At 49.2% G+C, this 26,873-nt stretch overlaps 2 protein-coding genes and 1 long non-coding RNA gene across 15 annotated transcripts in view; 1 reads left to right on the forward strand and 2 right to left on the reverse strand.

Moving 5' to 3' along the window:
* The window catches only part of ZDHHC3 (zinc finger DHHC-type palmitoyltransferase 3), a 53,842-nt gene extending 40,225 nt beyond the window's left edge, over window positions 1-13,617 (forward strand). For 4 of the 8 annotated variants that reach the window (XM_049716317.1, XM_012538263.3, XM_033413028.2 and 1 more), the window contains one exon: window positions 13,013-13,617. In XM_049716317.1, the coding sequence (XP_049572274.1) occupies window positions 13,013-13,270 (258 nt within the window). In that variant the 3' untranslated portion in view covers window positions 13,271-13,617. Of the gene's footprint in view, window positions 1-1,561; window positions 3,227-3,533; window positions 7,555-13,012 lie in introns of those variants that run through there. The other 4 variants (XM_033413031.2, XM_049716318.1, XM_033413030.2 and 1 more) reach the window with 4 other exon arrangements.
* Window positions 10,994-14,539, reverse strand: LOC125965661 (uncharacterized). 2 transcript variants are annotated; one of them, XR_007479868.1, is made up of 2 exons: window positions 14,406-14,539; window positions 10,994-14,271 (listed from the first exon to the last, which is right to left on the reverse strand). It is a non-coding gene; the product is annotated as an uncharacterized LOC125965661 (long non-coding RNA). The 2 variants fall into 2 exon arrangements; XR_007479869.1 differs by lacking the exon at window positions 14,406-14,539 and adding an exon at window positions 14,348-14,403.
* An 8,182-nt stretch (window positions 14,540-22,721) lies between these two features.
* TMEM42 (transmembrane protein 42) lies at window positions 22,722-26,215 on the reverse strand. Of its 5 annotated transcripts, XM_004283830.4 has the most exons (3): window positions 25,960-26,215; window positions 23,979-24,125; window positions 22,722-23,365 (listed from the first exon to the last, which is right to left on the reverse strand). In XM_004283830.4, exons 1-3 carry the CDS (start codon window positions 26,149-26,151, stop codon window positions 23,225-23,227), a joined length of 480 nt encoding a protein of 159 aa, XP_004283878.2. In that variant the 5' UTR covers window positions 26,152-26,215; the 3' UTR covers window positions 22,722-23,224. The 5 variants fall into 5 exon arrangements, 1 of the variants encoding a protein (XP_004283878.2); XR_004479119.2 differs by lacking the exon at window positions 22,722-23,365 and having other exon boundaries at window positions 23,372-24,125; window positions 25,735-26,102; XR_004479117.2 differs by lacking the exon at window positions 22,722-23,365 and having other exon boundaries at window positions 23,372-24,458; window positions 25,735-26,102.
* Window positions 26,216-26,873: the final 658 nt, after the last annotated feature.

Raw genomic sequence — 26,873 nt, forward strand, 5'->3', positions numbered from 1 at the left:
CCTGTGGGTGTGGAAATTCAGCATGTGGAGAAGGACGATGCTGCCGGCTGCCAAGGCACCACCATTTGGATCTGCGGCAATTCCCCATGGTTTAGAAGGTTGGGTGCCTCTCAGCACCTTTTTTCTTTTATAAGCATTCATATCATTATAAAAGAGTGTCTGTAAAAATAGTAGCCAGTGGTGTAGATACAGCTGTGTATCCATGCAGTAAATGTGACAAACTTCTCTGCGTAAGACCTGCAGGGAACCCAGAGGTGACTATCTGGCCCTACCCGCTGTTGGGACACCCCGCCAGGCCACACAAGCCATGGTCTGGGGGAGCTAGAAGGAAAACTCTCATGGCCCTGGTCCTAGTTGTTCTTCCCCCTCAAGGGTATTCCTAAAGGGAGTCACATTGAAAGGAAAGGAGAAAGAAGCCAAGGACCTGCAGCTCATGGGAAAGGGCATCTTGCCCTTGGCCTCTATTGTCCCAGGGCCCTAGGCTGTGAACCTAGGTGTCGGACCCAGACACCTGTTTGGGATGCATAGGAGAGCCAGGAGGGCCCATGACCTCCCACCGCCCAGACTCAGACTGGGCTGTCCCCTCAGGCCCCACCCTTGCGCCTCTACCTCACAGAGACCACAGCAGACAGGCCCCTGGCCAGGCTCCTGCCAGGCTGCTTCTCCCCTGTCCTCCGGCCCCACCCGCTGACCAGCTCCTTCAGGAGAAGGGAAAAGGGAGGGATCAGCCTGCTCCCCCAGGCCACATTTTTCTTGCGAGACTTGGCCAGGGGGTCGTGCGGGCTCTGTGACAACTGCTGAGGTGGCCTTGGGTCACACTTCTCCCCAAAGGAGCACAGGAAGGCCTTTGCCGGTGCTGAGGCTGAGGCTGAGCGGTCTGTCCGTGCGGCCCTTCTAACCTATACTAATCCCTCTCCTTCCTCCTCTGTAGTGACCTCTCCCTCCTGTTCCACCTCCTCCACTGTGCCTCGCCAGTCCTGCTAAGCAGGGCGCTCCTTGGCCTCCCAGGCTGGGGGGCGTAACAGCACCAGAGCTGGTCCTTTGACTTGGTTCTTTTTTTTGTCTGCAAAGTGGTCATAGTAGCTTCAGACTTACCATGAACCGTTCGCAAATTAATGGCCGTCCTTGGCTATCGTGATCTCAAGCTCCCCACCAGCTGAGGCTTCCTGCGCCCCAGCCTTCACAGTGCTCCCGCACACACAGCTCAGAACCAGGCCTGAAGCGCCTCTGCAGACCCAGCAAGGACTCACTTAACAAAACACTGGATTGCACAACTAGGAACAGTGGCTTAGGGGCCTGCTGACTTTGCTCATTTGTCCCTTCCTTCCTGGAGGGACTTATACATGTGTGCCTATATGCCCACCCCCCCAAAAAAAATTATGATTTTTTTCTTTAGCACTTTTTATGAGAGAAAGAGAAGAAAAATGTACTATGTAGATGAGCTTCATGGCTTTAAAATAAGGAAGAATTTACTCCATTCACCTCAAGCTAATGGATATCTCTCCCCCAAAACCACAGCAGTAAAGTGCTTGACTGAAAGTATGATTGTTCTTGTTTTCAGGGAATAGAACAATTGAAAAAGGAAGAGAGAAGATGGGCTAAAAAAACAAAATGGATGAACATGAAAGCCGTTTTTGGCCACCCCTTTTCTCTAGGCTGGGCCAGCCCCTTTGCCACGCCAGACCAAGGGAAGGCAGACCCGTACCAGTATGTGGTCTGAAGGACCCCTGACCAGCATTGCCACTCAGACACAAACCACATCCCAGCACTACCATCCAATCCGTTCTCATGAACGTTTAAACCGAAAAAGCAAAACAAGTCTAAAACATTTTTTTTAATGTCTCAAGTAAAATGGCTGAACATTGCAGAGAAAAAAAAATGTCCCCATGTTTTATTTTTAAAAGATCATCCTTTCTATTTTTTTGGTGACCGAAGCTGCTTTTCTTTTTTCCTTTTTAAAATCACTTCTCTGATCTCTGGTTTCCTCTCTGCTGTCTGTCTGGCATGACTAATGTGGAGGGCGCTGTCTCCAGGCCATGCCCCCTTGTACTAACTGAGTCGTGACACTTGTGCGTGGATGGACCGGCCCGGACACCTGTTTGGGACGCATAGGAGAGCCAGGAGGGCCCATGACCTCCCACTGCCCAGGAGGCAGTGGCGAGCGCCCAAATGGGAGTTAAAACCTCACCGAAGATGGATGCTTACTCCTTGTGACCTGAGAGGGCCAGGATCAGGGATGGAGCCCTTAAAAGGGTCCTTGACACAGTGGCCTCATCCCCCATGTGAACACGATTCGCCTCCTAATTCACAAAATCAATTTCCTGCCTTGTACGTTATGGGCTCTGGGTGTGTAGAATGACTTGTGGGGTGGGGGATGGATATGAAAGGGGTCTTATTTGTATTCTGAATCACCAGTTATATTCCAACTATGATTATTTGGAAGAATGTGAAGAAGTTTTTCCGGTTCAAAATGCCTTATACAATCAAAGGAAGAAGAAAATGACCCAGCTTCAGGCGAACTACATTTCCCTCATTAACGTCTGCTTCTTCTCTGACCTCCCCACCTCCCTCCCTCTCCTAGCGAGGTGTCGTTTAAGCAGTGTTACTGCCAAGTGAAACAGCCTCAGCTCCACCGTCAACCCCTTCTTCCTCATTTTGTAAATCCCTGCAGTGGGTTTACTTTCTGACATTTTAGACCCATAAATGTGCACATACCCATGTCTTGTCTGTATTTTAACCTGGGAGACCATTATCCTGCGTGGGCTGACCGTGATGCAAGGGCAACATTACAGCCAAACATTTTAAAGTTGAGAGATGGCCATCCATCCACTGGAATCGGCAGACACACCTAAGCCTGTGGCGCTGAAACTGACTAGCTTTTCTTTCCATTTGCATACTTGTGTGTTGAGTCTCATTTGAAGGAGGAAGGGCCTGAAGACAGTGGCGGGAGGTGAGGGGACAGGGAGTACGCATCAAATGCAGAGGTCGCAAATCCGAATACCATCTCAACATGGATTTGTTTTTTTAAGCGATCACCACAAACCTTTTTTTTATCTTTTGCTTGGGGTGGGTTTGGGGTGAGGTTTATTAAATCAGCCCTGGGTGAGGAGAGACTTCATCTAGCTATGTGATCTTTCAGAAAAGTAAGTGGAACATGCTGCCTCTTTTCAATTCTGTCAGTGCTTCCACATGGAAACAAAACGCAATAAAATTTTTCCAAAACCTGTTCTGGCTGAGCTCCCATCTCTCACAGTGTTACCCCTCAGGGAGAGCCAATTGTCCAGTCAACGTGAGTGTGCTGTGTTTGGGCATTTCTTTCATTGCTTTTAAAGGACATGTATGCATGCTTCCTCTCTTGAATGAGGTTTCTATTGTGTTGCCGCTAAAGGACGTTTACAGCCCCATCTTGGACAAGGTGCCCCCACCGGGCCTCTCTCCTCTGGCTCTTTCTGCTGCCTGGGTCCCTTCTCTTATGCTTGTGGGCTCCCAGTTGCTACAGAAAAACTCATCAGGTCTGTGGAGTTTGCTTCTAGGGTTGGGCCTGGGAGAGAGACCCATTTTCTTCTGCCCACCCAGCAGAAGGCAAAGTCAAGCCAGAGGAAATCACTGGAAGCTTCCACACACGCCCTGGGACATCGCTTTGAGGAGCTCTTCACCATGCCTCGGATGTTTAACCAAGGAACCCTGTGACCTTTCCTAAGTCAATTAACTTCGACCTGCCTCTGCTGTGCTATTTACGCCATGGTCAAGGCTGTGATATGGGTTTTTTTTTTAGTGCTGCTTTTAAATCTCCTTTATAGCATTTGTTTCCCATGTGCTTTCAGAAGAGAGAGTAGGACTCAGGGAATATTTTTAAGTATTTGGATGCCTCAAAATACCCCATCTTCAAGGGCATTTTTTAAAGTGACCCAAGTTGGTTCTTCCTCCCATGGAATTTCTAAGGAATACAGTAGATAGTGCTGAAGATGTATTGAATTTTTTTCAAATCCTAAAAATAGAAACTCATCATTTATACCTAAGCATACCACGTATATCTTTCCCAGAGGGAAAGTCTCCTTCCGACATCCTGTATGATTTTGTCTGGGTTTTTATGAGCCCTTTGGCTGAAAGAACGAATTTTCCCCAGTTCTCAAGCCAGATTGAAATGCTATACTCAGAACATAGGAATAGCTCAAAATTCTCTGTGTTCTTCCTATTTCATCTTGTTGAGATGGAGAACGTTTTGCCAGGAGCACAATGACTAAGGAGTGTGGCTGTCTTCTGCAGCATAGTGACAGGAAGAAACAGGCATCCCTGAGCCCTCCTCAGTATTCCCAGACGTCTGATGAAGGAGGACACCTCTACACAAAGGCAGCCCTAGCCTTTTGCTTCGGCACAGGAATCCTGACAGCACTGAATGGTGTGTGCATGGGAAAATGAGACAGTAGTAGCCACAGTCTTTCAGAATGTGGGCTCTTGAGGAGTTGAAAGGAAAAATAAAGAGGAAGGTGACTTGCCCAGTTGGATTAGGTGACTCCTTCCTGCCTGTCAACTTCCTGTTTGTGTTCGTAGCAACCAGACTGACCATGCAAAAGGCTTAGGAGCAAACAAATCTATGCATATTTGCATGGGCTTGGTGACGTCATGCACAAAGTGGATTCGGGTAGAAATGTATGTGCTACGTCTCCTTTTAATCATACCATTTCATCTTTGTAATACTTTTTCCTTGGAAGAACCCAAAGTGAGACATGTTGAGTTACCAACTTTTAAAATCCAACTTCCTGGGGGCTTCCCTGGCGCAGTGGTTGAGAATCTGCCTGCCAATGCAGGGGACATGGGTTCGAGCCCTGGTCTGGGAAGATCCCACATGCCGCAGAGCAACTAGGCCCATGAGCCACAACTACTGAACCTGCGCGTCTGGAGCCTGTGCTCCACAAGAGAGGCCGCGACAGTGAGATGCCCACACACCGCGATGAAGAGTGGCCCCCGCTCGCCACAACTAGAGAAAGCCCTCACACAGAAATGAAGACCCAACACAGCCATAAATAAATAAATAGATAGATAAATAAATAAATAATCCACCTTCCTGATGAGGTAGGTTAAACAATGTTTATTAAACACTTAACGTGAGGTTGGCATCACACAGAGACCCCAGACTTTGAGAGGCTGGGCTGGGCTCTCCCAACTAGGCCAATGGGTTTTACGTTTTTCTCACTTGAAAACTTGTAGTGCATAAGCCTCCAGGGTGAGCCAGCCAGTAGAAGTGAGGGGTTCCAACCTTAAAGGGGACCTTAGTTGTCAAAGATACGTGAAGAGAAGAAGATTTTACTGGATTCCCTCTTGCGAATCTTCTTGCTGAGGATGTACTGAGGCAGTGCACCTCAAAGTGTGGTCCACAGACCAGCAACATCCTCATCACCTGGGGACTTATTAGAGATGCAGATTCTCAGGCTCCATTCCAGACCTGCTGAATCAGAAACTCTGAGGGGGTGGGGCAGCAGCGATCTGGATTTTCACAGCCCTCCCGTTGATGGTGACGCATGTTCAAGTCTGAGGATCCACTTGGGGCTTGCAGGGGTTGCCCAAAGTCCTGCTGATTAAGCGATCCTGTGTGCTGCGGGGCTCAGTGTGGTGCTGGGTGGGCTGTGCCCACTGTGAGCCCCTCTTCCCTCATAACCAGCGGCCTCCCCAGCCAATGAATGCTGAGAAAACAAGGAAAGTATTTGTTAGAAGGAGAGCCAAACTGTTAGTCTGTCCAGCAATCTTTCTCCACATCTTATCTGGCCAGCTGGTTTCTGGAAGAACCATCCCAAAAGGAGACAGAGTGAAGCCAGGGTCCTCCCAGTGGGAGCGGTGGCCAGTGAGTGATTAGAGCCTGGCGCGGCCACGCACATGAACGTCCTGGCCTTTGGTTTCCATCTGTGGACCTCAACACCCATGTGGCTTTTTCTTGTATCTTTTAAATACATATCTGCCTGAGAATCACCTAACAAAGGATAAAGGATTCACAGTGAAACAAAAACAAGCCACTGACGAGTCTACTCTCCCAAACCAAAGACTTCATTCCCCCACCCCGCTTTCTCAAGAAAAAATCGTTAATGACTTGAGCCTCGTGATTACCCTAGCAAAACTGAGTGAGTCCCAGGGATCCCTCATCTGCGCACACGGGAGCTGATGACGCCGATCCAAGGAATTATGAAAAGCGTTGCAGAATAGTGTTTGTAAAAACCTTCGGGGGGAAGACAACGTGCTCTGACATGGACATAAAGGATGCCCTGAATTTCTGCAGCTGAGGTCATGGGGTGATGGGGCCTTGGGCCCTGGCCTTGGTCTTTGGTTCAAATCCCTGCTCAGCTACTTCCTTCCTGTGTGACCTTAGGCAGTAATTTACTTAAGCCTCAATTTTTTTGTCTGTAAAATCAGGGAGATAATCTAAATCACAAAATTGCTGTGAGGATTCAAAGAGAGAAATGAATGTAAATGTTAGGATGGTGTCTGGCACATTGTATGGCTTTAGGGAATGTTAGCTCTGTTGAAGCTGTACTTTCAGACCATGTACACAACTGTTCATGATGTGTGAGATCAGTGTATTGGTTTGCAACAGAATTTTTTTAAAGAAATAAAAAATAATGCATTACACCTTGTAAAATACATATTGTTTCATGAAACTTCCGGGGGGAGTGGGGCGGGTGTGCACGCGCGCGCTCATATGCAACAGAAGTGTATTTCCTATTGTGGGCTGCACTAAAAAGATGTGAAACCACTGATGAGAGAGTTGTCTGGCCATCTCTGAGGAGGACACATTTGCATAAGCTGCAGCACCTCCGACTTTCTATGTCTGAGATGCAGGGAGCAGGGGGACCTCCTGCTCTTGCTCCGTGGGCCTTAGCTGAGTCCTTACAGAGCATGTGCCTGGGTCTCTACCTGCTGGGGAGCCGTAGTCCTGGTACATTCATTTTGGGGCATTCGTGAGTTTGTTTATAGATCACAGCTCATGTGTCACCCAGGGAGACCAGGCCCAAAAGGCCCAAGTCACACATTCCCTGCAAGAGGTGCTGGTTTAGGCTGTTGCCCCCTTACCAGGGATCAACCATTCTTGTCTGCATGAGCCTAAAGTGGGTATCACTGCTGCCTCCGCAAACCTCCAGCTTAAGAACTCTGCCTTCAGGACGCCTCTATATCCACACAGAACTCAAAATTGTGTCCTACCAGGAAAAAGAAACCCCACTGGCTCCTCCTGAACCTGAGGGTCCAGACCCTCAGCCTTTCTTATGCATCAGATTCGTTTGGAATATTTTCTCCTCTTCAGACCCAGAGCTGACACTCCTGGATGTTTACTTAACTGCTGAGGAGGTTCATCTGGTGGGCAGGCCAGGCTCCATCTGGAACATTTTTACGAGCTTGCTGAGGAGGTTGAGTAGAGACCAAGAGTGCTCTTCTGGGAACACGCCACCACAGGGGAAAATCATCATCCTGTGGGCTCTCTTTTTTTTTTTAATTAAAAAAATTTTTTTGATTGAAGTATGGTTGATGTACAATATTATACGTTACAATATATGATTGAAAAATTTTAAAGGTTATACTCCATTTATAATTATTATAAAATATTGGCTATATTCCCTGTGTTGTACAATATATCCTTGTAGCTTATTTTATACAGAACAGTTTGTACCTTTAATAACTTACTCCTATATCGCCCCACATCTTTTCCCTCTCCCCACTGGTAACCACTAATTTGTTCTCTATATCTGTGAGTCTGCTTCTTTTTGTTATATTTACTGGTTTTTTGTATTTTTTAGATTCCACATAGAGGTGATATCATACAGTATTTGTCTTTCTCTGTCCGACTTATTTCACTTAGCATAATACCCATCCATGTTGTTGCAAATGGCAAAAGTTCTTTTTTTATGGCTCAGTAATATTCCATTGTATATATATACCACATCTTCTTTATCCATTCACCTGTTGACGTACATTTAGGTTGCTTCTATGTCTTGGCTATTGTAAATAGCACTGCTTTGAACCTTGCGGTAACTTTTTTTTTTTTTTTTTTTTTTTTTTTTTTTTTTGCGGTACGCGGGCCTCTCACTGTTGTGGCCTCTCCCGTTGCGGAGCACAGGCTCCGGACGCGCAGGCTCAGCGGCCATGGCTCACGGCCCCAGCCGCTCCGCGGCATGTGGGATCTTCCCAGACCGGGGCACGAACCCGTGTCCCCTGCATCAGTAGGCAGACTCTCAACCACTGCGCCACCAGGGAAGCCCTGCGGTAACTTTTTGAATCAATGTTTTTGTTTCTTTCAGATATATATCCAGGAGTGGAATTCGTGGGTCATATGGTAGTTATATTTTTAGTTTTTTGAGAAACCTCCATACTGTTTTCCACAGTGGTTTCACCAATTTACATTCCCACCAACACTGCACAAGTGTTCCCTTTTCTCCACATCCTTGTTAACATTTGTTATTTGTATTGTTTTCGATGATAGCCAGTCTTACAGGTGATATTGTAGTTTTGATTTGCATTTCTCTGATGATTAGTGATGTTGAGCATATTTTCACGTGCCTGTTGGTCATCTGCCTGTCCTCTTTGGAGATCTGTTTATTCAGGTCTTCTGCCCATTTTTTAAGCAGCTTGTTTGTTTGTTTGTTGCTATTGAGTTGTATGAGCTGTTTATATATTTTGAATATTAACCCTTCATTGGTCATATAATTTGCAAATATTTTCTCCCATTCTGTAGATCGTCTTTGTTTTGTCGATGGTTTCCTTTGGTATGCAAAAGCGTTTAAGGTTAATTAGGTCTCACTTGTTTATTTTTGCTTTTATTTCCTTTGCTCTAGGAGACAGATAGTGATTTGATAGGGATTCCGTTGAATCTGTAGATTGTCTGGGGTAGTGTGGTCATTTTAACAATATTAATTCTTCCAGTATAAGAACATGATACATCTTTCCATCTGTGTTGTCCCGTGGGCTCTTTTGCTTCATTTCCCTCTGCAGCTTTTCTCTGCCTTTGAGTGAGGATTTGCAGTAGAATTGAAAATGCATTGAGCAGAGAGAACACACCAGTTCTCATCCTGGTTCTGAGGCACAACCAGCAGGATGAGCTTCGGCCGCTGTCACAGCCTCTCAGAGGCTGTCTTCCCCTATAACGAGCGTTAGTACTAACACCCACCTCCTCTCGGGGTGGTTGTAAGGACCCACAGTCATGGCTTTGAGTGAGCTCAGTCAGTGCAGACCCAGCCAGTCTGTCATTTCTGGGTGTCCCCTCTGCAGCCTGGTCTGCCAAGTGGCCACATCCCAGCGCCCCTGCAGTCATGGTTAGAACGCCTCTCTCAACAGGCTGCAAATGATCACCCAGGAAGGGAACCCAGAATCCCCAAAGCAAGTCACTCAGCTGGCCATTGCTGCTCCCGCTAAGGAGGGAGGCCTGGTGAGGGGCCGGACCGTGAATAGCACAGCATCCTGTGCCCCAGACTCACGTGAGTTTCCCTCAAGAGTTGTGTCAATAAGGTCCATTTTCTGAAACAGCTTTTTTGTTCTGATTATAAAAGTCACATCTGCTTCTTGGTGAAAATTTGGAACATGTGGGAAGTCTACAGAAATAAATCAAATCTAAAATCCCATCCCCAGGACTTCCCTGGTGGTGCAATGGTTAAGGACCTGCCTGCCAATGCAAGGAACACAGGTTCGAGCCCTGGTCCGGGAAGATCCCTCATGCCGTGGAGCAACTAAGCCCCTGCACCATAACTACTGAGCCTGCGCTCTGGAGCCTATGTGCTGCAACTGCTGAGCCCACGTGCTGCAACTACTGAAGCCCGGGCGCTTAGAGCCCATGCTTCGCAACAAGAGAAGCCACTGCAATGAGAAGCCCGCACGCTGCAATGAAGAGTAGTCCCCACTTGCTGCAACTAGAGAAAGCCCGCACGCAGCAACAAAGACCCAACTCAGCTGATTAATTAATTAATTTTAAAAAAATAAAATAAAATCCCATCCCCAAACCCCAGGTTCCACAATGATGTCAGATGCAACTTTGCTTTCTTCCCTTGTCACCACGTGGACAGGACTTTCCAGTGTATGTAAAACTGTATTGATGCCACTTTTTTTTTTTAATTTTATTGAAGTGTAGTTGACTTACAATGATGTGTTAATTTATGCTGTTCAGCAAAGTGATTCAGTTATACATGTATATATATATATTCTTTTTCACATTCTTTTCCATTGTGGTTTATCACAGGATATTGAATATAGTTCCCTGTGCTATACAATAGGACTTTGTTGTTTATCCATTCTATATATAATAGTTTGCAACTACTAATCCCAAACTCCCAATCCTTCCCTCCCACCTCCCCTCCCGCTTGTCAACCACAAGTCTGTTCTCTGTGTCTGTGAGTCTGTTTCTGTTTCTTAGATATGTTCATGTGTGTTATAGTTTAGTCTCCACATTTAAGTGATACTATATGGTATTTGTCTAGGTCCATCCATGTAGCTGCAAATGGCATTATTTCATTCTTTTATATGGCTGAGTAGTATTCCTTTGTGTGTGTGTGTGTGTGTGTGTGTGTGTGTGTATCTCCCCACCACAACTTCTTTATCCATTCATCTGTCGATGGACATTTAGGTTGTTTCCATGTCTTGGCTATTGTAAATAGTGCTTCTTTGAATATAGGGGTGCATGTATCTTTTCAAATTATAATTTTGTCTGGGTACATGCCCAGGAGTGGTATTGCTGGATCATATGGCAACTCCATTTTTAGTTCTTTGAGGAACCTGCATACTGTTTTCCATAGCAGCCATTGGTATGTTTTCCATACCAATTTACATTCCCACCAGCAGTGTTAAGAGGGTTCCCTTTTCTCCACACTCTCTCCAGCATTTATTATTTGTAGACTTTTTGATGATGGCCATTCCGACCAGTGTGAAGTGGTACCTCACTGCAGTTTTTATTTTCATTTTTCTAATAATTAGCGATGATGAGCATCTTTTCATGTGCCTACTGGCCATCTATATGTCTTCTTTGGAGGAATGTCTGTTTAGGCCTTCTGCCAATTTTTGGATTGGGTTATTTGTTTTTTGTTATTGAGTTGTATGAGCTGTTTGTATATTTTGAAAATTAGGCCCTTGTCGTTGATGCCACTTTCAATAACTGCATAGTGTTGTGCTTTATAGAATAATTTACTTAGCCATCATTATTGGACATTTTGATTGTTTCCAACTTCTCATTATTAATCCGTGTTCAAGACTGTATTGCATAAATCGTGTCTCAGAGTTTTCTTAGCTTTTTATTGAGAAATAATTTCAGACTTAACCAAAAAAAAAAAAATTAGTAAAAATAGTACAAAGAGCTCCCATATGCCTTTCAATCAATCTTTCCAAATGTAAACATTTTATAAAACCATAACACAAATATAAAAACCTGGAAATTTACTGATACAATACCATTAACTAATCTATATACTTTATTCAGAGTTCTCCAGTTGTCCCACTAGTATCGTTCTCTGTTCCAGGATGCCACATTGCATCCTTTGTCCTGTGTCTTTAGTTCCTCCTCAGTCTTTCTCTGTCTTTCATGAACCTGATCCTCTTTCTAGTTGAGGTTAAATTCACATCACATAAAAGCAACCATTTTAAAGTGTGTGGTTCAGTGGCATTTAGTATGTTCATAATATTGTACAACCACCACTTCTGTCTGGTTCCAAAACAATTTCATCAGACTTTGATCCTATTGAAGATTATTATCCTGTTGAAGATATTCTGTGGAATATCCTGACATCTGCATTTGTCTGATGTTTTCACATAATTAGATTGAGATTATGCCTTTTGGGCAGGAAAACCAGTGAAGTGATGTTCTGTCCTTCTCGGGACACCGTATCGGAGGGCACGTGATGTTGATACATTTCATTATTGGTGATGTTAACTTCAATTGGTTAAAGTTATATCTGCGAAGTTTCCTTACCGTAAAGGTACTGTTTTACCCTCGGTAATTAGGAAGTATCTTATGAGGAGATACTTTGAGATCAGGTTCTTTAACCTACCATTTTTCCAAAAGCCAAGAAACTTAAACCTCTGAGATGGTGTGGGAAGAAAGAGTGGTGGAGAGGAACTGGCCCAGGTGTGGCCAGATCTCAGTCTGTACGTGTATCTCAGTTTCTCCTTCTGCACAACAGAAAGAATTATGCTGGTTATGTAAGGATCTTGTGTGGAAAAGAAGAGAAAACCTAGAACTAGTTACTCAGAGGTCATTCCGAGGTGGAAAGTGCTGTCAGTGAGCAGTACCTGTGCCTGGGAAGCCCACGACAAATCTCCTTGGCTTCCAGAAGAGATGGAGGAGGCAGAGCCCCAGTGGGGGTAAAGCCTCTGCAGAGGGTGTGGTGGGCCTGGAGAGCTGGCCTGGCTGTGCCTTTAACTCCTTTGGCTTCTCCCCCTTCCCAACACCCTCTTCTGTGGCCTGGCGCAGCCGACACCCAGAGGCAGGTGAGTGGGCAGCTCGGGAGAGGCCACAGGGCATGTCTACTGCATGTGCAGTTTCGACGCCAGCCTTTGCCCCCTCGCAGCAGCCCCGTGCACCCTCCAGCTGCCCGCTGCATGTTGGCACTCGCTGTGCACACCTCTGCTTCCTCACCTCACGCTTCGTGTGTCTCCTGCTCTCCCCCTTAACCGCATCATCCTCCTTCGTGCTGGGTTTGCTGCGCCTGGGGGAGTGGCCCAGGATACTTGGGGAGGGGTTGTCTTTCTGGGTGGTCTCCGGACAGATGGCCCAGCTCATGCCTGCAGAGGCCTGAGATGTTACTCCTTGGCCCTTAGCCACTGGGCAGCCTGGTCACTGCGCAGCAGCTGGCCGGGCACCCTTGCTCCTGTGGAAGGAAAGGAGGGCAGTTGGTGGGAAACACAGGCCCTGCTTGCTGTGCTGCTCCGAGCCCCTCCCCACCCTCTGGGAACCCCTGGCTCTGGGCCTTGGTGCTCTGCTGTGCCGGGACCTGGGGTGTGTTAGATGGCGCACGGCTGTCCCACGCTGACCCTCTTTATCCCATTGTCCCTCCAGGGCATTGAGCGCCTCAAACGAAAGCACCAGCCCAGGGAACGCACAAGCAGCTGGAAGTCAGTCAAAGAGACCTTTGGTGGGGACTTTTCCCTGAACTGGTTCAACCCCTTCTCCGGACTGCGTCATCCAAAGCCTCTCAGTGACAGTGGCTGGGTGCGACAGGTGGCATCGCTGTCAGACACTGAGAACACAGAAACAACAGAGGAGCACTCAGAGCAGAGGAAGGACGAGGACTCTGTGGAGGTGATAGATGAATGATACTGTGGGGAGAGGGCCAGGCACCAGGCAGCCGCATCAGCCTACGTGCCGGCATCATCGCCACAGGGCTCCTGCGCACCACTCGCTCCCCTGCACCCACTGCTCCCTTCACACCACCCCCTTGGCCTTGCCGTCCTCTGACCCCTCCTCCCTCTCCCCACGTTGGACCAGGTCGGGGATGGGGGTGGACTAGGGGTGACAGAGGAAGATGAGAAACTTGCTCTGAGCTCATCTGCCCATGAGGGATTGTCAGGAACCATTCTCCGAGGCTGGGCGCCCTTCACAGCCTGTGCACCCTCACCCAGCAAAGGAGGCTCTGAATAGGGCAGCCTGGGGGCAGAAAAGAACTGGCCTGTGTCCTTTCTTGGGATGTCTGTCTTCTCTTGAGAAGGTTGGGGCCCAGGCTCCTGGCTTTTGAGAACTAAGGCTGTGTGGTTATGATGGAAGAACAGAGCAGGGCTGGCCTTGGGAACCTGGGGTGGGACACTGGCATCAGGAGAGATGGACCTGGAAAGGCTGAAAGGATTCTGGTCACTCCCCCGAAAGGGCTTCCCCCTGGTGCCTGCCTAAACTAGAAGAAAGGCATGGCGGCCTCAGCTACCTTCAGGGCTCAGGCTTGGTTTGGGAGAAGACTCCAACAGCAGGCTATACACACACACACGGGACATGCCGAGGTTGGAAGCAAGCCTGAGTTATGACAGTAACACCCAAACTTAGCTCCCGTTCTATAGATACTAGAATCCCTGAGTCAGCTCGGAGGTGTCCTGCCTTGTGGCTAAAAATCGGTCCGTTCCCACTGGAGGGTCGGGAGGAAGAACCTGTTTAGAGCTACCGGAACTCTGACCTCCCCTATGAGAACTGCATTTAACTGTCCGTCCTGGAGAGAGTCTAACCACCCACATGGGCAGAACTGACCAGAAATCTGGCCTGAATGTTTTAGGCCAGTTCTCCCAAGACAGTGCCCATCGTGTCTCTCTGAAAGGATGGGTGGTGGGCAGGGCCTGCAGACTGAAACAGCCCCCCGCCCCCCCCCCCACACACACACACACTACCAGAGAGGGCATCACACACACACACACACACACACACACACACACACACACACACACACACACACTACCAGAGAGGGCATCACACACACACACACACACACACACACACACACACACACACTACCAGAGAGGGCATCTCTGGTGGGTCCCTGTGCTGCTGCCCACAGCTCTGCTTCCAGGCCAGCCCTATGGGGCCACCAGCACTGGTGAGATGAGGTGGTGGGCAGGGCAGACGTGGGGCACCCCTTGGGATGTCTTCTTTACCCCAAAGGTCAGGAAGGGGCACCCTTGTTTAACACCCTTCTTTTCCTGGGTCTGGTCCAAGTCAGGACCCCTCTGGCTGGCCTGCCCCCTCTGCACCCCGAGGTGGAGGCCCACAGGGTCACAAAGGCAGCTTTATTCCTGGGGATCAGGGAGTGAATGGGAGGTACAGAGGGATGGATCTTACCTCCTTGGCCATGAGAGAGGAACTGAAGCAACAGGATCAGCAAATTCACAGACCACATCTAGGGCCACATCCAAGATGGTTCCCAAAGAAAGGCCTTCCTGAAAAGGGGACCTGGGGTCCAGCAGCATGTCCGGGGAGCACAGGGCTGGCTGTCCTCACCACGTGTGAGCTGGGAGTGCTCAGCAGGGTAAGGGCCTGGGATGGGCCTGCCTGGTATGAGGGGTAGGGGTGCTCTCCGATCACGCCCAACGCTGCCTGGAGGAGGGGGATGTTTCAGGTGTTAGAGTGAGAGTGAAATGTCTGGATGGGACCAGGTGAGGAGGCTGTGGCTTCCTTGGAGAAGGTTCAGGGGCTGTATGGAGGGAGCAGGTATGCAGGCTCCCTCACCAGGAGAGGTGGGGCTGTTCACCATCTTCCTCCCTCCCTCCCTCATCCCCCCACCCCCGCATTGGCCCCCTTGAAGGTTCCTGATTTTAACTTACCAACACAATCAGTCATCAAGTAGGAGGGACCACTGGGTCATCCGCCACCACCAAGGGGCTGGGGCTCCTTCCACGTGGAAGACTGGACATGCCTACTACACTACAGGTGCCTCGAAGGCTCACCAACCATGGGGAAGCGTAGGGGCTGTGAAGTTGGGTTTTACGTGCCATAGTTTCAAGTTGCCTGAAGTTGTCGAAAGTCAAAGGTGAACAGACAGCACTTGGCCCTCAGTCCTGCTTCTGGTTTGGCAGGCAGGCCCAGGCCCAGGCCCAGGCCCGGTGTGTGCAGAGATCCGAGGGAAAGGCCCCGTCTACCTGCTCTTCCTCAGGTAGGCTCCCCTCAGGGAAGGAAGAGGGGTGGGATTTCAGGCAGGAAGAGCGAGGAGAGAATATATTTCCAGCAGGCCCAGCCCAGTTCTGGCAGAAGACTCTACTTGGCTGGTGCTTCCAGGGCTGATGCACTCTGGGGCTGAAGAGGTGGTCCCTCCTCACGGGGCAAGTGGGCAGCAGCTTCTGATAGCCTGTGTCTCCAGGGAGGGACTCTGTGGCTGTGGACACCTTTGGTTCTGACTGCAGATAGTGGTGGCCCTGCTTTTTGAGGCCATGACGCAAGGCAGGGAGGTGAGGTTCTGTGGCCCAGGCTGGGCGTTTCTAGCTGTCAACAGGCTACCCTGTGATTCCACATGACCTGGCCTAGTGGGTCCTGCTGCCTGTGATTTGTGTTGGCCTTTGAACGCTAACTTTCACCCAGCTGGCTCTTGAATCTGCCCTCATATGAGTAATCAAATCTAATCATCTGAAATCTAATGAGTAATAAAATCTAATTATCTGAAAGCTAATCCCAAAGCAGGAAATGCTGAAACGCTCAACCAAGGCTTAGAGCCAGTCAGAGCTGCTGCCTCTTTCCAAGGCATCAGGCAAAGGCTAGTTGTGATGAGAACAGTCTTCTCAGCATGAACCTCTTTCACCTGATTGGAACTAAACTTGATAAATTTCTCAAGTCCAGCTATTGTTGGGATGCCTTTTATTTGGAATCTAATGGTCTCACCTGGCTTCACCGTCCTGGAAAATTCAGACACACAGACATGCATTCAGCTGAGGATGTTGCAGGAGAGGGGAAGTAAGTTGTGTGAGAAACCAAGAGTCCCAACCTCAGCTCAGCCTCTTTGAAGGGTCCTGGCCATTGCTGGACACAGCACGTAGGCATCCATGCTGGGTGCTGTGAGAAGCACCTAGGGAGCTTTTGATGAATACTGATGATTAAACCCATGCTGGAGAGTCAGATGCAGCCTGTCAGGGTTGGAACATGGCACCAGGGCGGGGCAGGGGTGCCAGTAGCATCTCAGCTGTTGGCAGCACTGTTTATAAACTGACAAGCTAAGGACAAGTTTAACCTCTGACTTGCTGTGTCTGATCCACACAGTGATTTTTACAACTTGAATTAATTGCCGCATTTTAAGACCCAGGAGCTTTACATTGTAGAAGAACACACACACTCCTCTAGCTTATTCTGAAAGGTCAGAAGATCCGGAAGTGCAGGGCCCACGTTCCTACACAGTCTCAGTTAGATGAGCTGAGTGGCAGCACCCACTCCTGTTTACCACGGTCCTTCCTGTTCCTGTTTGTCCACAACACCCCACTGTCCCCATTGTTACCGCCAACTGGTCTAGCCAGTTTGAGTCTGTGCCCCCTGGGTCTATAGGCTTCCTCTTCACTCACCATCACCCTGGGGGAAGACAAAGGGCCAGAAACAAGCATGACCTCTGGAGCCAGACAGACCTGGGTCCTCTTAGGCACTCAGGCCATTCTCTGTCCATTTTCCTCTTGCTGTTTGGCCCATTTGACTTTCACGGATGTGCCATGCGGTGAACAGGTGTTATTATCCCCATTTTATAGATGAGGAAACTGAGGTTCAGTTTCTGAGGCTAGCTAAAGGCCAGTCCCCTGGCTAGTTAGAATAAACTGGCCCCAGTATGGCACTTACCTGATCTGGGACACAGCTCTGATGCTTTAGATGACTCCACTGCCCCTTTGGGCCTCAGTATTCTCCGATGTAAAGCAAGGTGGTTAAACCAGCTTCCAGGGGCTCTTCCAGCTCTGACATTTCACAAACCCTCCTAGGAATCCTGCCCGCGTTTACAGATGTTCTTGCTCCATGCGTATTAGCAACAGTTGTTTCATATGAAATCCAAGAGGAACATCTGTTTTATGATGGATCACAGAAAACGTATCATCTAGCCTCTCACTACTAAAATGTGCTCTGGGGGGCCACACTACTGGCAACACTGGCATCACCTGGGAGCCCTGTTAGAGACACAGATTCTGAGCCTCCAACCCCACCTGCTGAATCAGAATACACATTTTAACAATATTCCCCCAGTTAATTTGTCTGTATCTTAAGGTCTAAGGAAAACAGTAGTTTACTGGTTTTTCCTTGGAATATTCAGACACCCTATAAGAAACAGACCGTCAGAAACCTTCGTTCAGGAACAAAGCATTAGAGTTTGGTCAAGTCCTTTGCTAGATCTATCAGCGTATCAAAATCAATAGTTTCCATATAGTCCAGCAAGCAAGTACAAAATATAATGAAAAATATTTCATTCACAAAAGCTATAAATACATCTTGCAAGTAATCCAACTAGGAATGTGCAAATTGTGTATGAACAATAAAACTTTTCTAAATGTAACAAAGAAGACCTGAATAAATGGAACAGTATCCCACATGCCTAGATGGGAAGACTCAGTGTAGTCACTTGGCATGATTCTCCCCCCGATAACTTGGTAAATTCAATGCAGTGCCAATCTCAATCCCAACAGCTTTTAAAAGTTCTATGGACAAGAAAAACAGTGGTGAGGAGCATTTGCCTACTACGTATCAATATGTACTATAGAACTACAATACTTTAGATGGTATGACATTGCAGTAGGAGAAGATAAATAAGCAAATTAAAGAGTCCAGAGACCCAGATGTATGAAAGCAGCATTTCAAAACACTAGGAAATGATAGATTATTTGAGAAAGTTGGAGCTCTATCTACATCACTCCACACGCTAAAAAATTAAATTCCAGGTGCCTAATAGTATAAAGCCAAAAGTTTTAGAAAAAGCATAGAAAACATATTCTTGGGGTGACATGAAACCCAGTATCCCTAAAGGAAGGAATTAACAAATTTGGCTACATTAAAATGGCAAAGTTCTAGTGGTGAAAGGCATTTAGAGGTTAAAAAAAGACTGTGAAATGATTTGCAGCAATAACACTTTTCTGTATAAAGACTACACACAATACGAACAAATTAATGACTCAAAATAGGTGAAGGATATGAACAAGCAATTCACAGGAGATAGTTAATTAACATAAAAATATTCAGCCTCACAAATAGAAATGCAAATTAAAACAACAGTGAAATTATTCAACCATTTATATCGGCAAAAATCAAAAAGATCTGTCGGTGGAGAATAAATCAATGCAATCTCTTCCCAAAGCAATTTGGCATTAGCAAAATGTATCTATATTTTGACCCTATAACCCCCTACTGTGAATTCACATCTCAGAAATACCTGCACACATGAGCAAAGATCTATGTCCTGGAGAGATTTTCTGCACTGTTTGTAAGAACAGCTTAAGTGGACTCACCCTTGGTCAATGGTCTACAGCAGGGAGACGCCCAGGCTTTCCACAGAGGACTTGGTGTCTGTCAAAGGGATGTGCGGGGCATTTTAGAAGATGTAAGTGCCGATAAGTGGCTGGCCAATTCTGCCTGTGTCAGGCAGCTGTGGTGGGGTGGGGATGAGAAGAGGGGGAGAAGGTGTGTGAGTCAGGTACATGTTTTCATGGTAAGTTAAAGCAGAGAAATAGAACCAAAATGATGCGTTATACCAAGCCAGGAAAATGTGTGTGTGTGTGTGTGTGTGTGTGTGTCTGTCTGAAGGCTTTAGGGGAGAATCTGTTCCATGCCTTTCTTTAGCTTCTGGTGTTGCCCGCAATCATGTATATGTATAAATAACCTGACATCCTGAGCTTTGTCAGACTCTCTTTTAAGGAACTCAAGACATGTTATCCCATGCCAACCAGAGTTCAAGCCTGACCTGTATCTTGGCCTCTTTTCAGCCCTAAGCGGGATCCCTCTTCACCAAACTAAGGACCGTCCTGCACCACCCAGCCCCATCTGCAGCCTGTGGTTCTCAGATGCCGCATCTAGCAAGACAGACAGTTGCAAGGGCTTCCCCAGAAAGGCCCTTTAAACAAGGGACATTTGTGAGGGAGGATTCCCATAGATGCCCTTCCAGAGCTCCAGGGTTAATACACAGGCTCCCGCCCACCACACCAGGGCTCCCTTCCATACCCTTGGATATCATACCTCCTCACAGACAAGACCCCAAATCCCAAAAGGGGCCTGTCAGTCAAGTTGCCTCACAGAGCAGCCCAGAGAAAGAAGCAGAACTGAAGCTAAGCTCTGTTCTTCCCTCAGAGTGCCCCTACCTCTAATCTGGCCAGAGCACCTGACACTGGTGTAACCACTTCCCCCACCTGGCCCTAGGTGAGCCCTCTTCCTCGGACCCACACCTCAGGCCTGGTGCCCCTCCTCCACCCAGGGATCCCCTGGGCTTACATCATGTTTTGCATTTTTCAGGCTTCACCTCACTTGTAACATTCATCCAAATATCTAGCTCTTCCGAAACAGTTCCCACTCCCCACCAACACCCTGTGCTTTCTCCATGCCTTTGGCAACGCAGATATATTAGCTAAAACCTCTTAATTCCTGAAATACCATCAGAGCCAATTAAAAGGCAGGCCAGCCAGGCAAAGCTAGAGCGCCTGTTAAAAAGCACCTCAGGGCTTCCCCGGTGGCGCAGTGGTTGAGAATTTGCCTGCTAATGCAGGGGACACGGGTTCGAGCCCTGGTCTGGGAAGATCCCACATGCCGCAGAGCAACTAGGCCCGTGAGCCACAACTACTGAGCCTGTGCATCTGGAGCCTGTGCTCCGCAACAAGAGAGGCTGCCGTAGTGAAGAGGCCCGCGCGCTGCGATGAAGAGTGGCCCCCACTTGCCGCAACTAGAGAAAGCCCTCGTACAGAAACAAAGACCCAACACAGCCAAAAATAAATATAAAAATAAATGAATAAAAATAAAAGATTACCAAAAAAAAAAGGCACCTCAAACATCCCTGGAACCATGACTGCCTGGAGAGAGGTGCGTTTTCCCAGACTTCTCTCAGGAGGTGGAAGAAATACTCTGCTAAGCCACTTGAGGGTGGCAAGTGGGATGTGCAGGGCATTTCAGAAGATGTAAGTGCCGATAAGTGGCTGGCCAATTCTGCCAGCGGTAATGAAAGCGGTAATGAAATTAGCGGTAATGAAAGACCGCTAACTGCCTTCCAGGAGGGTGGGCCCCTGTAACTTTTGCATCTTTAGAATTTTGTACAATGTGCAAGTAATTACTTATTCCAAAAATTAAAATGTTAAGAATTTAGTTGACCAAAAATGTAAAAAAAAAACTGTTTGATCCATCACTTCTCCAGAAATAATTATTTGGAAAAGCAAGGTGTCATTTTTCTTAGGAATACAATTGACCTAAAGAATAAGCCAACCAGGGGCCCCTCCAGGATTCTTAGGGCCCCACCCGCAAGCCAAGGCCGAACTCCAGCCAGGAGACCCTTCTGCCTGCAGGTGGCTAACCTCTACAGGGAGCTCAGGGTACTGGAAAGATGCAAACTCCTGAGAGGCGGTCGTTTCCTTGGACTCTAGAATTCCTGCAATTATGAAACTTTTGATGATTGGTTCATCATCAAACATAGGCTGCCCATGTAGGTATTGGAGTCCAAGGGCAGAGTCTCTTCAGGTGCTGCCAAAGAGCTAGAGAGGAGGAGTGTGGTCATTTATTATAGTCCCCCCGAATGAGTGATCATCAAGCACAGAATTAGATGAAATCTAGACGGATGGAACTGGGTTATTTTGGGTAAGTCTTTTCCTGTCTTTGGAAAACAAGAAGTTGGGCTCAAGGTGGAATAATAATTGGCTGCGTTCTCCAGGCTCCCATCCTGAGTCCATGGAGACATCACAGTTGTTTTGGGGGCTTTCCGCCCATTCTCAACTGCCCTGGGTACCCACAACCCATTGATTAGATTAGGCATTTGAGATAAAATCTTTGCCATCATAAAAGAAGACTTCTAATGACACTTCCAGCACCCCTAATTTCTGAGTCTGATAGACCCCAGGCTCCTGGACTAGTAGTCTATTTGGCCCCCGTTTTCTCTGTGCCTAGATTCCGTGTAACTACCAGGTGGTAGGTACTTAATAAACGTTTGTTTGTGTTTACTCATATGCACAAGTTTATTAGTGTATGGACATAGTCCACAGAGAAGAGGGGCATCTCAGATAGTGGGGACTCTGATCCCTCTTCTTGCCCATGGTTCCAGTACCTTGACCTTGCCTCTGCGTTCCAGTGAGGCTGGGAGGCTTCAATGTGTCAAAGTGGGGCTAGTCAATTACCATTCTGTGAATCACCGCTTGGCCTTGGCCCCTGTGGCAGCTCAGAAAGAGCAGCAAATTGTGCCCTGTTGGATATGAAGGAGGAGTTTTCCAGGGACAGGGGAAGGAGGAGGGAATCCAAGGCAAAGGGAAAAGCAGGCACAAAAGCATGGAGGCACGACTGGCTGTGGCGGCCTTAAGAACTGCTGAGATGCAGACATGTGGGCGACTCAGGCACGGTGAGTGGGGGAGGGAAGGAGGCAGCAAGGGAGCAGCTGGAGAGGGGGCTGGGCCACAGCGAAGTCACTGGGAGTCACAGAACAGCTCTGGAGAGCATCCGGCCACTGCCACGAGTAATGGAGGACAGCAATGAAGGTGCTATGTGCGTGGGGAGGAGGGGCCAGCTGGACACGACCCTTCTCTCCCCCAGCCTCGTGGCTAAGAAGGCCCTCTCTCCTGCAGGGGATGTGAAAGGAGACCTCCTGGGGCCGGCAGTCAGGCTCAGGAGAGCTGAGAGGGCTCTCAGACAGCCAGGGGAGCCCCGGGGAACTGGGGCAGGTGAGCATTGCACTTGAAGCTATGCACGGGGACAGGGTGCAGGCAGCAAACAGACTGTTTTGAACTAGGAATTAGATTCACGTGGTGTAAGATACAAAAAAGCCACGGGACCAAAAGGCAGAAGAGGTAACATGAGGGGGTGGGAGCAACCTCTGGGCCAGTTTCCTTTCCTAATAAGTAAAATAAAACTAGGCCCCCAAATTGAGGTCAAGCCTTTCTCCTTGGGACCAAGAGAATGGACAGATGCTCCTGAATTTGAAGAGCACCAGCCTGCGTGAAGTCAGGAAGGAACCACGCAGGCAGAGAGCAGTCAAGCCCCAGGTCTGGAAGCAGCGGGAGGAGTTTCAACTCCCCCTCCAGGAATTGCAGTTCACCCTGGTTGCTCTTACTCCAAAAACTTAGGAAAGGAAAAAAAGTAGGAAAGAATTAAGATTCCACACCTGGCAGTTTTAACTTACAAAAAAAGTATTTATTAATCTAATTTTCCTTCTCTTGCCATAATCCAGAAGCATGACGCTGACGGCCTGACATATCAGTGTGAAGTTGTCGAAAGCCCCACCAGTCACTGATTCCAAAATCCCATGACTGGCCTTTGTTAGGCAACAGGACTGCAGTTACAGCATGGTTTCAAGTCCACACAGGAAGCCCACCAACCCCAGGGTCTCCCACACCTGCCATGGCTCACTGGGTGGGTTGTGGAGCGTGAGAATCAACAGCACCGAGCAGACGGACCGAGAAGGATTCGGGCAGAACACTGCTGCGAAGCCGGAGCTGTCCACCCGCAAGGCTGCTCGGTCACAGGCCTGGTTCCCTGGGAAGCATCTCTCTTTGGCCGAGGGTCAGAAGGCTGCACACCCAGATCGCCCTGAGAAGCAGTCCCCACACACCAACCCGAGCCTGAGCCGCCATCACTGTCTTTCCAGCGGGTCCGCCCAGCCCGCTGGTGCTACTGCTGCTTGTGTGGAAGAGCCTTCCTGGGTGGTGGGAGCTCCCTGTGGATCAGGGTGAGTCCGCAGAGGATGAGGAAGACTCCTCCCCACCACAAGACCTCCTGGCACTCTCCATACAACACAAAACCCAGGAAGGCCTGCAGGACAGAGACAGCTGTGAGGCTGGGCAGGCACATGCCCACAGGATGCGACCACGGTGGGCACCACATGACTCCCCTGTGGCTGAGTGCCCTCCTAGGGTGGGAGGAAAGGTCTGGCGCTGGAAGTCTTGGGCCTGAAACCCATCTGTTACCTTCAGCGTATCTCACCTGGAGAAGTGGGGAGGGTACCTCCTCACAGCATCGGACCGAGCAAAGTGCACAAGAAAGCCCAGCAGAGGCCGGCAGCCAGGCCCAGCACACAACGGGTCCACCAAGTCCTCCCTGCCTGGACTGCAGGGCTGAGTGGCTCAGCCCCACCTGGGAGAGAAGAACCTCGACCCTCCACAGCTCCTGCCTGAGTTCACAGACCCCTGAGGAGCAGCAAGCAAGTAGGCTTTTGACAGTTGGACTTCATCCCCATCTAACTTGAGAATTCCTCCAAGTTAGAGATTAGAGGGACAGCCACCAGGAGTCAAGACACAGCCCAACCTCTGCTTCAGTTCCTGGCCCTTCTCCTATGTAGAAGCAGGGGTTGCCCAAGGACAACCCACCCAGAACCCTCCCAGAGCCCAGGTTTGGGACAGAGAAACTGTACGCTCAGGCTACTCACCGAGCTGAGGATATTTGAAAAAGTCACTGTGACAGATGCAATGGCTGAAGACATGGAGAAACTGAGGCCCCGGCTAAAGAACGTCCACATCAGAGAATTGGTGGTAGCCATCACAATAATGCCTAAGACGCAGAAGCCCACGTTCACCTGCAGGAGAAAGTGTCACTGCAGCCACGACCAGCCCTGGGCAGCATGACCGGCAGACCCCTCACAGCAGCCAGGGTCATGGTTACTGCTGGCAGCCGGGCCACCACAGCCTGGGGGTCCTCAGAGCTTTCCTGCACAGGGCTTCACTTAACCCTCAGCAGGGCGCACACCCATTTAACAGCTGAAACAACCTCTATTTGGCCATCTTGCCAGCCACGTGACCTTGGGCAGAAGTAAAATGCGAATCTTCTATTGAACACCAGTCCCTTATTGGCCTCACAGTGATGAGTGCATGAAGTTCAGTCTCCGCAGGCCAAGTGGTTATTGCTCAGTCTGAGGGATGAGTAAATCAGGGGCGGAGTCGTCACTTCCCGGGATCAGGTAAAGCATGAATCAGTCGTCTCCCCACCCCCACCCCCATTCTGTGAAGGCTAAAACCCACTCAGGCCGGTCCCACTGGGCATTCTTGAGCTTTTACTCTGTACCAGGCCCTGTGCTAAGTGTTTTAAGTACATTTTCATTTATTCCTTAACTTCATTTTACTGATAAAGAACCTGAGGCATTAAGTAACCTGCCTAAAACGCCACAGCTGTGGGGAGCCGCCAGGATTCAGGCCCAGGAAGTGTGGCTCCATGATCTAAACTAGGACACAGCCATGCCTAGGGAAACCACACGGGGGACTATTTGACTGGTGACCCCAGGCATCACTTGGAGAACTTGCAGATATTTTTCTTTTTTTTTAAAGGAGAGCACTGAAAGAAGAGAGGATCTTTAGAAGCTTCCTACACAAAGGATATGCAGACCCCTTGTTTGGTTTTGAGTTATAAACCTGCCTGCAGACAGAGCTGCTTCCCCTGGGGATGGTGCCCATCTACACCTCATCCTCTTACTTCTCATCAGCAGGTGAATATACAGAGTCTTAAGGATGGAGTGTCTCTGTATAATTTACACAGAAGGATTTTATGTGCCAGTGGCAGCCTGCTTATGTAAAGGCTTATGACGGTCTGATGCACAACTGAGAAGACTAGAAAAACCTCATGGCTCATAGTCACTCATCTTACTTTGGACCACTTACTCCAAGAATTACACCCAACAGGATACCAACCTCGAGCATGGCAGCTCCCACTGGATTAGCTTAAACCTAAAGAATCAACCTGTCTACTGTCCAGGTCAGGGCCTAACCCTGGGTTGCAGATGCAATGAAATCTCTTTAACAAGCAGAAGGTGGCCTATGACTCGCGATGGGAGAGGCAAAGGTACGCCTTTAGCAGACATGGGGAGGCAGTTAGGGAGTTCTCAACATCGGGGTTATGTCCAGAATGTTTCTCTCAGTCTCCCTTATACCTAGGATATCCCAAATTCCCAAGTTTCCGCCAGCAGGGGAGACCAGTCAAAACAGCCATTAACTACGGAGTTAAAGAGATGGGCAACAGGTGTCTCACCTTTACAGTCACGTGGAGAGAAATGTTCGGGCACAAAGGGCTTAAAATGAGAGGTAGAGAGTGGATGTGGAAGGTGTGCGTCTTCCCCGAGAGTGAACTAGCCCAATCGGAGGACAGATTTTAGGTCCCAGATAAGGGTACAAGCCTCAGTCCCCGAAGTCTCTTACCACCTACAATGGACGTGGGTTGGGCGTGATATGGAGTCGAGGGATGCCTTCCTGCCCACGCTGTCAGTAGTGCCCGGCTGCGGAGTGGGCCAAACAGGCCAGCGCGGGTGAGGTGGCCCCCCTGCGCTCCCAGCCCCGCTCCATCCCGAAGCCCCGCTGCCCCGCAGCGCCCCTCCTGCCCCGGCCCCACCCGCCGGCCCGCCGCAGCGGCGCCCCCGGCTCGACCTCGCTGCCGAAGGCTAGCTTGGCGGAGGCGGCAGCCAAGGCCCCGAACGCGCCGGCGCACAAGCAGTTGAACACGCCCCAGAAGCGGCGCCGCATCGCTCCCGCCTGGAGGTGCGGGGGGAATCCGGCGGAGGCGTCGGGGTAGGCAGCCGCGCACACCCCTCCGCCGGCGACCTGAGGCCTTCCTTCCATGGTGCCCGCCACCACCTCTCCGTGCGCCAGCCGCGCCAGCCACCGGCTGGGCCGAGATCGCCCCGCGATTGGACGGCGGCCTCACGTGACGAGACGCTCACGCGAGAGGGGTGACCAATTGAGGCTCCGCGAGGGCCTCAAGGGGCGGGGCCGCCGGCCGAGCCAAGGACAGCCTTCTCCCGAGGGTGGCCGGCTTTCCTTGTTACGTTTAGGCTTTCCGAGGAGCACTGCCGGACCGGTGCCCAAGGCTGACTGGTACTGTGGTTGCTGTTGTAGAATAACTCTTCGCTGCCTAGCAGTTTCAATCCTTGTCACTCGGTGTGGTCCAGCATCAGCTTCCCGTGGGAATATGAGTAAAACGCCCAATCCCAGGCTCCGCCCCACATCCATTGAATTAGCATATGCATTTTAGCAAGACCCCCAGGAGTCTGGCCTGCACCTTCTAGTTCGAGAAGCGCAAAACGTAGAGATACTTCGGCAGAGGGCGCTAGAGACCGGCAGATTCAGCGAGAAAGCGGGGGTGGGGGGCTGGGGGTTAGGGATGGTTAGGGCTTTTTTTTTTACATCTTCATTGGAGTATAATTGCTTTACAATGTTGTGTTAGTTTCTGCTGTCTAACAAAGTGAATCAGCTATATGTATACATATATCCCCGTGTCCCCGCCCTCTTGCCTCTCCCTTCCACCCTCCCTATCCCACCACTCTAGGTGGTCACAAAGTACT

This window comes from Orcinus orca, chromosome 10, assembly GCF_937001465.1.
Source record: "Orcinus orca chromosome 10, mOrcOrc1.1, whole genome shotgun sequence".
Taxonomy (NCBI): Eukaryota; Metazoa; Chordata; class Mammalia; order Artiodactyla; family Delphinidae; genus Orcinus; species Orcinus orca.

Bases quoted from the DNA above. Each gene is read 5' to 3' on its own strand.
- TMEM42 (XM_004283830.4), bottom strand. From the start codon at position 26,151: ATGGAAGGAAGGCCTCAGGTCGCCGGCGGAGGGGTGTGCGCGGCTGCC. The intron at 24,126-25,959 runs GTCGAGCCGGGG...TTTCTCCTGCAG, and splicing joins AGCTAGCCTTCGGCAGCGAG to GTGAACGTGGGCTTCTGCGT. The intron at 23,366-23,978 runs GTGAGTAGCCTG...TCTGTCCTGCAG, and splicing joins TTTCAAATATCCTCAGCTCG to GCCTTCCTGGGTTTTGTGTT.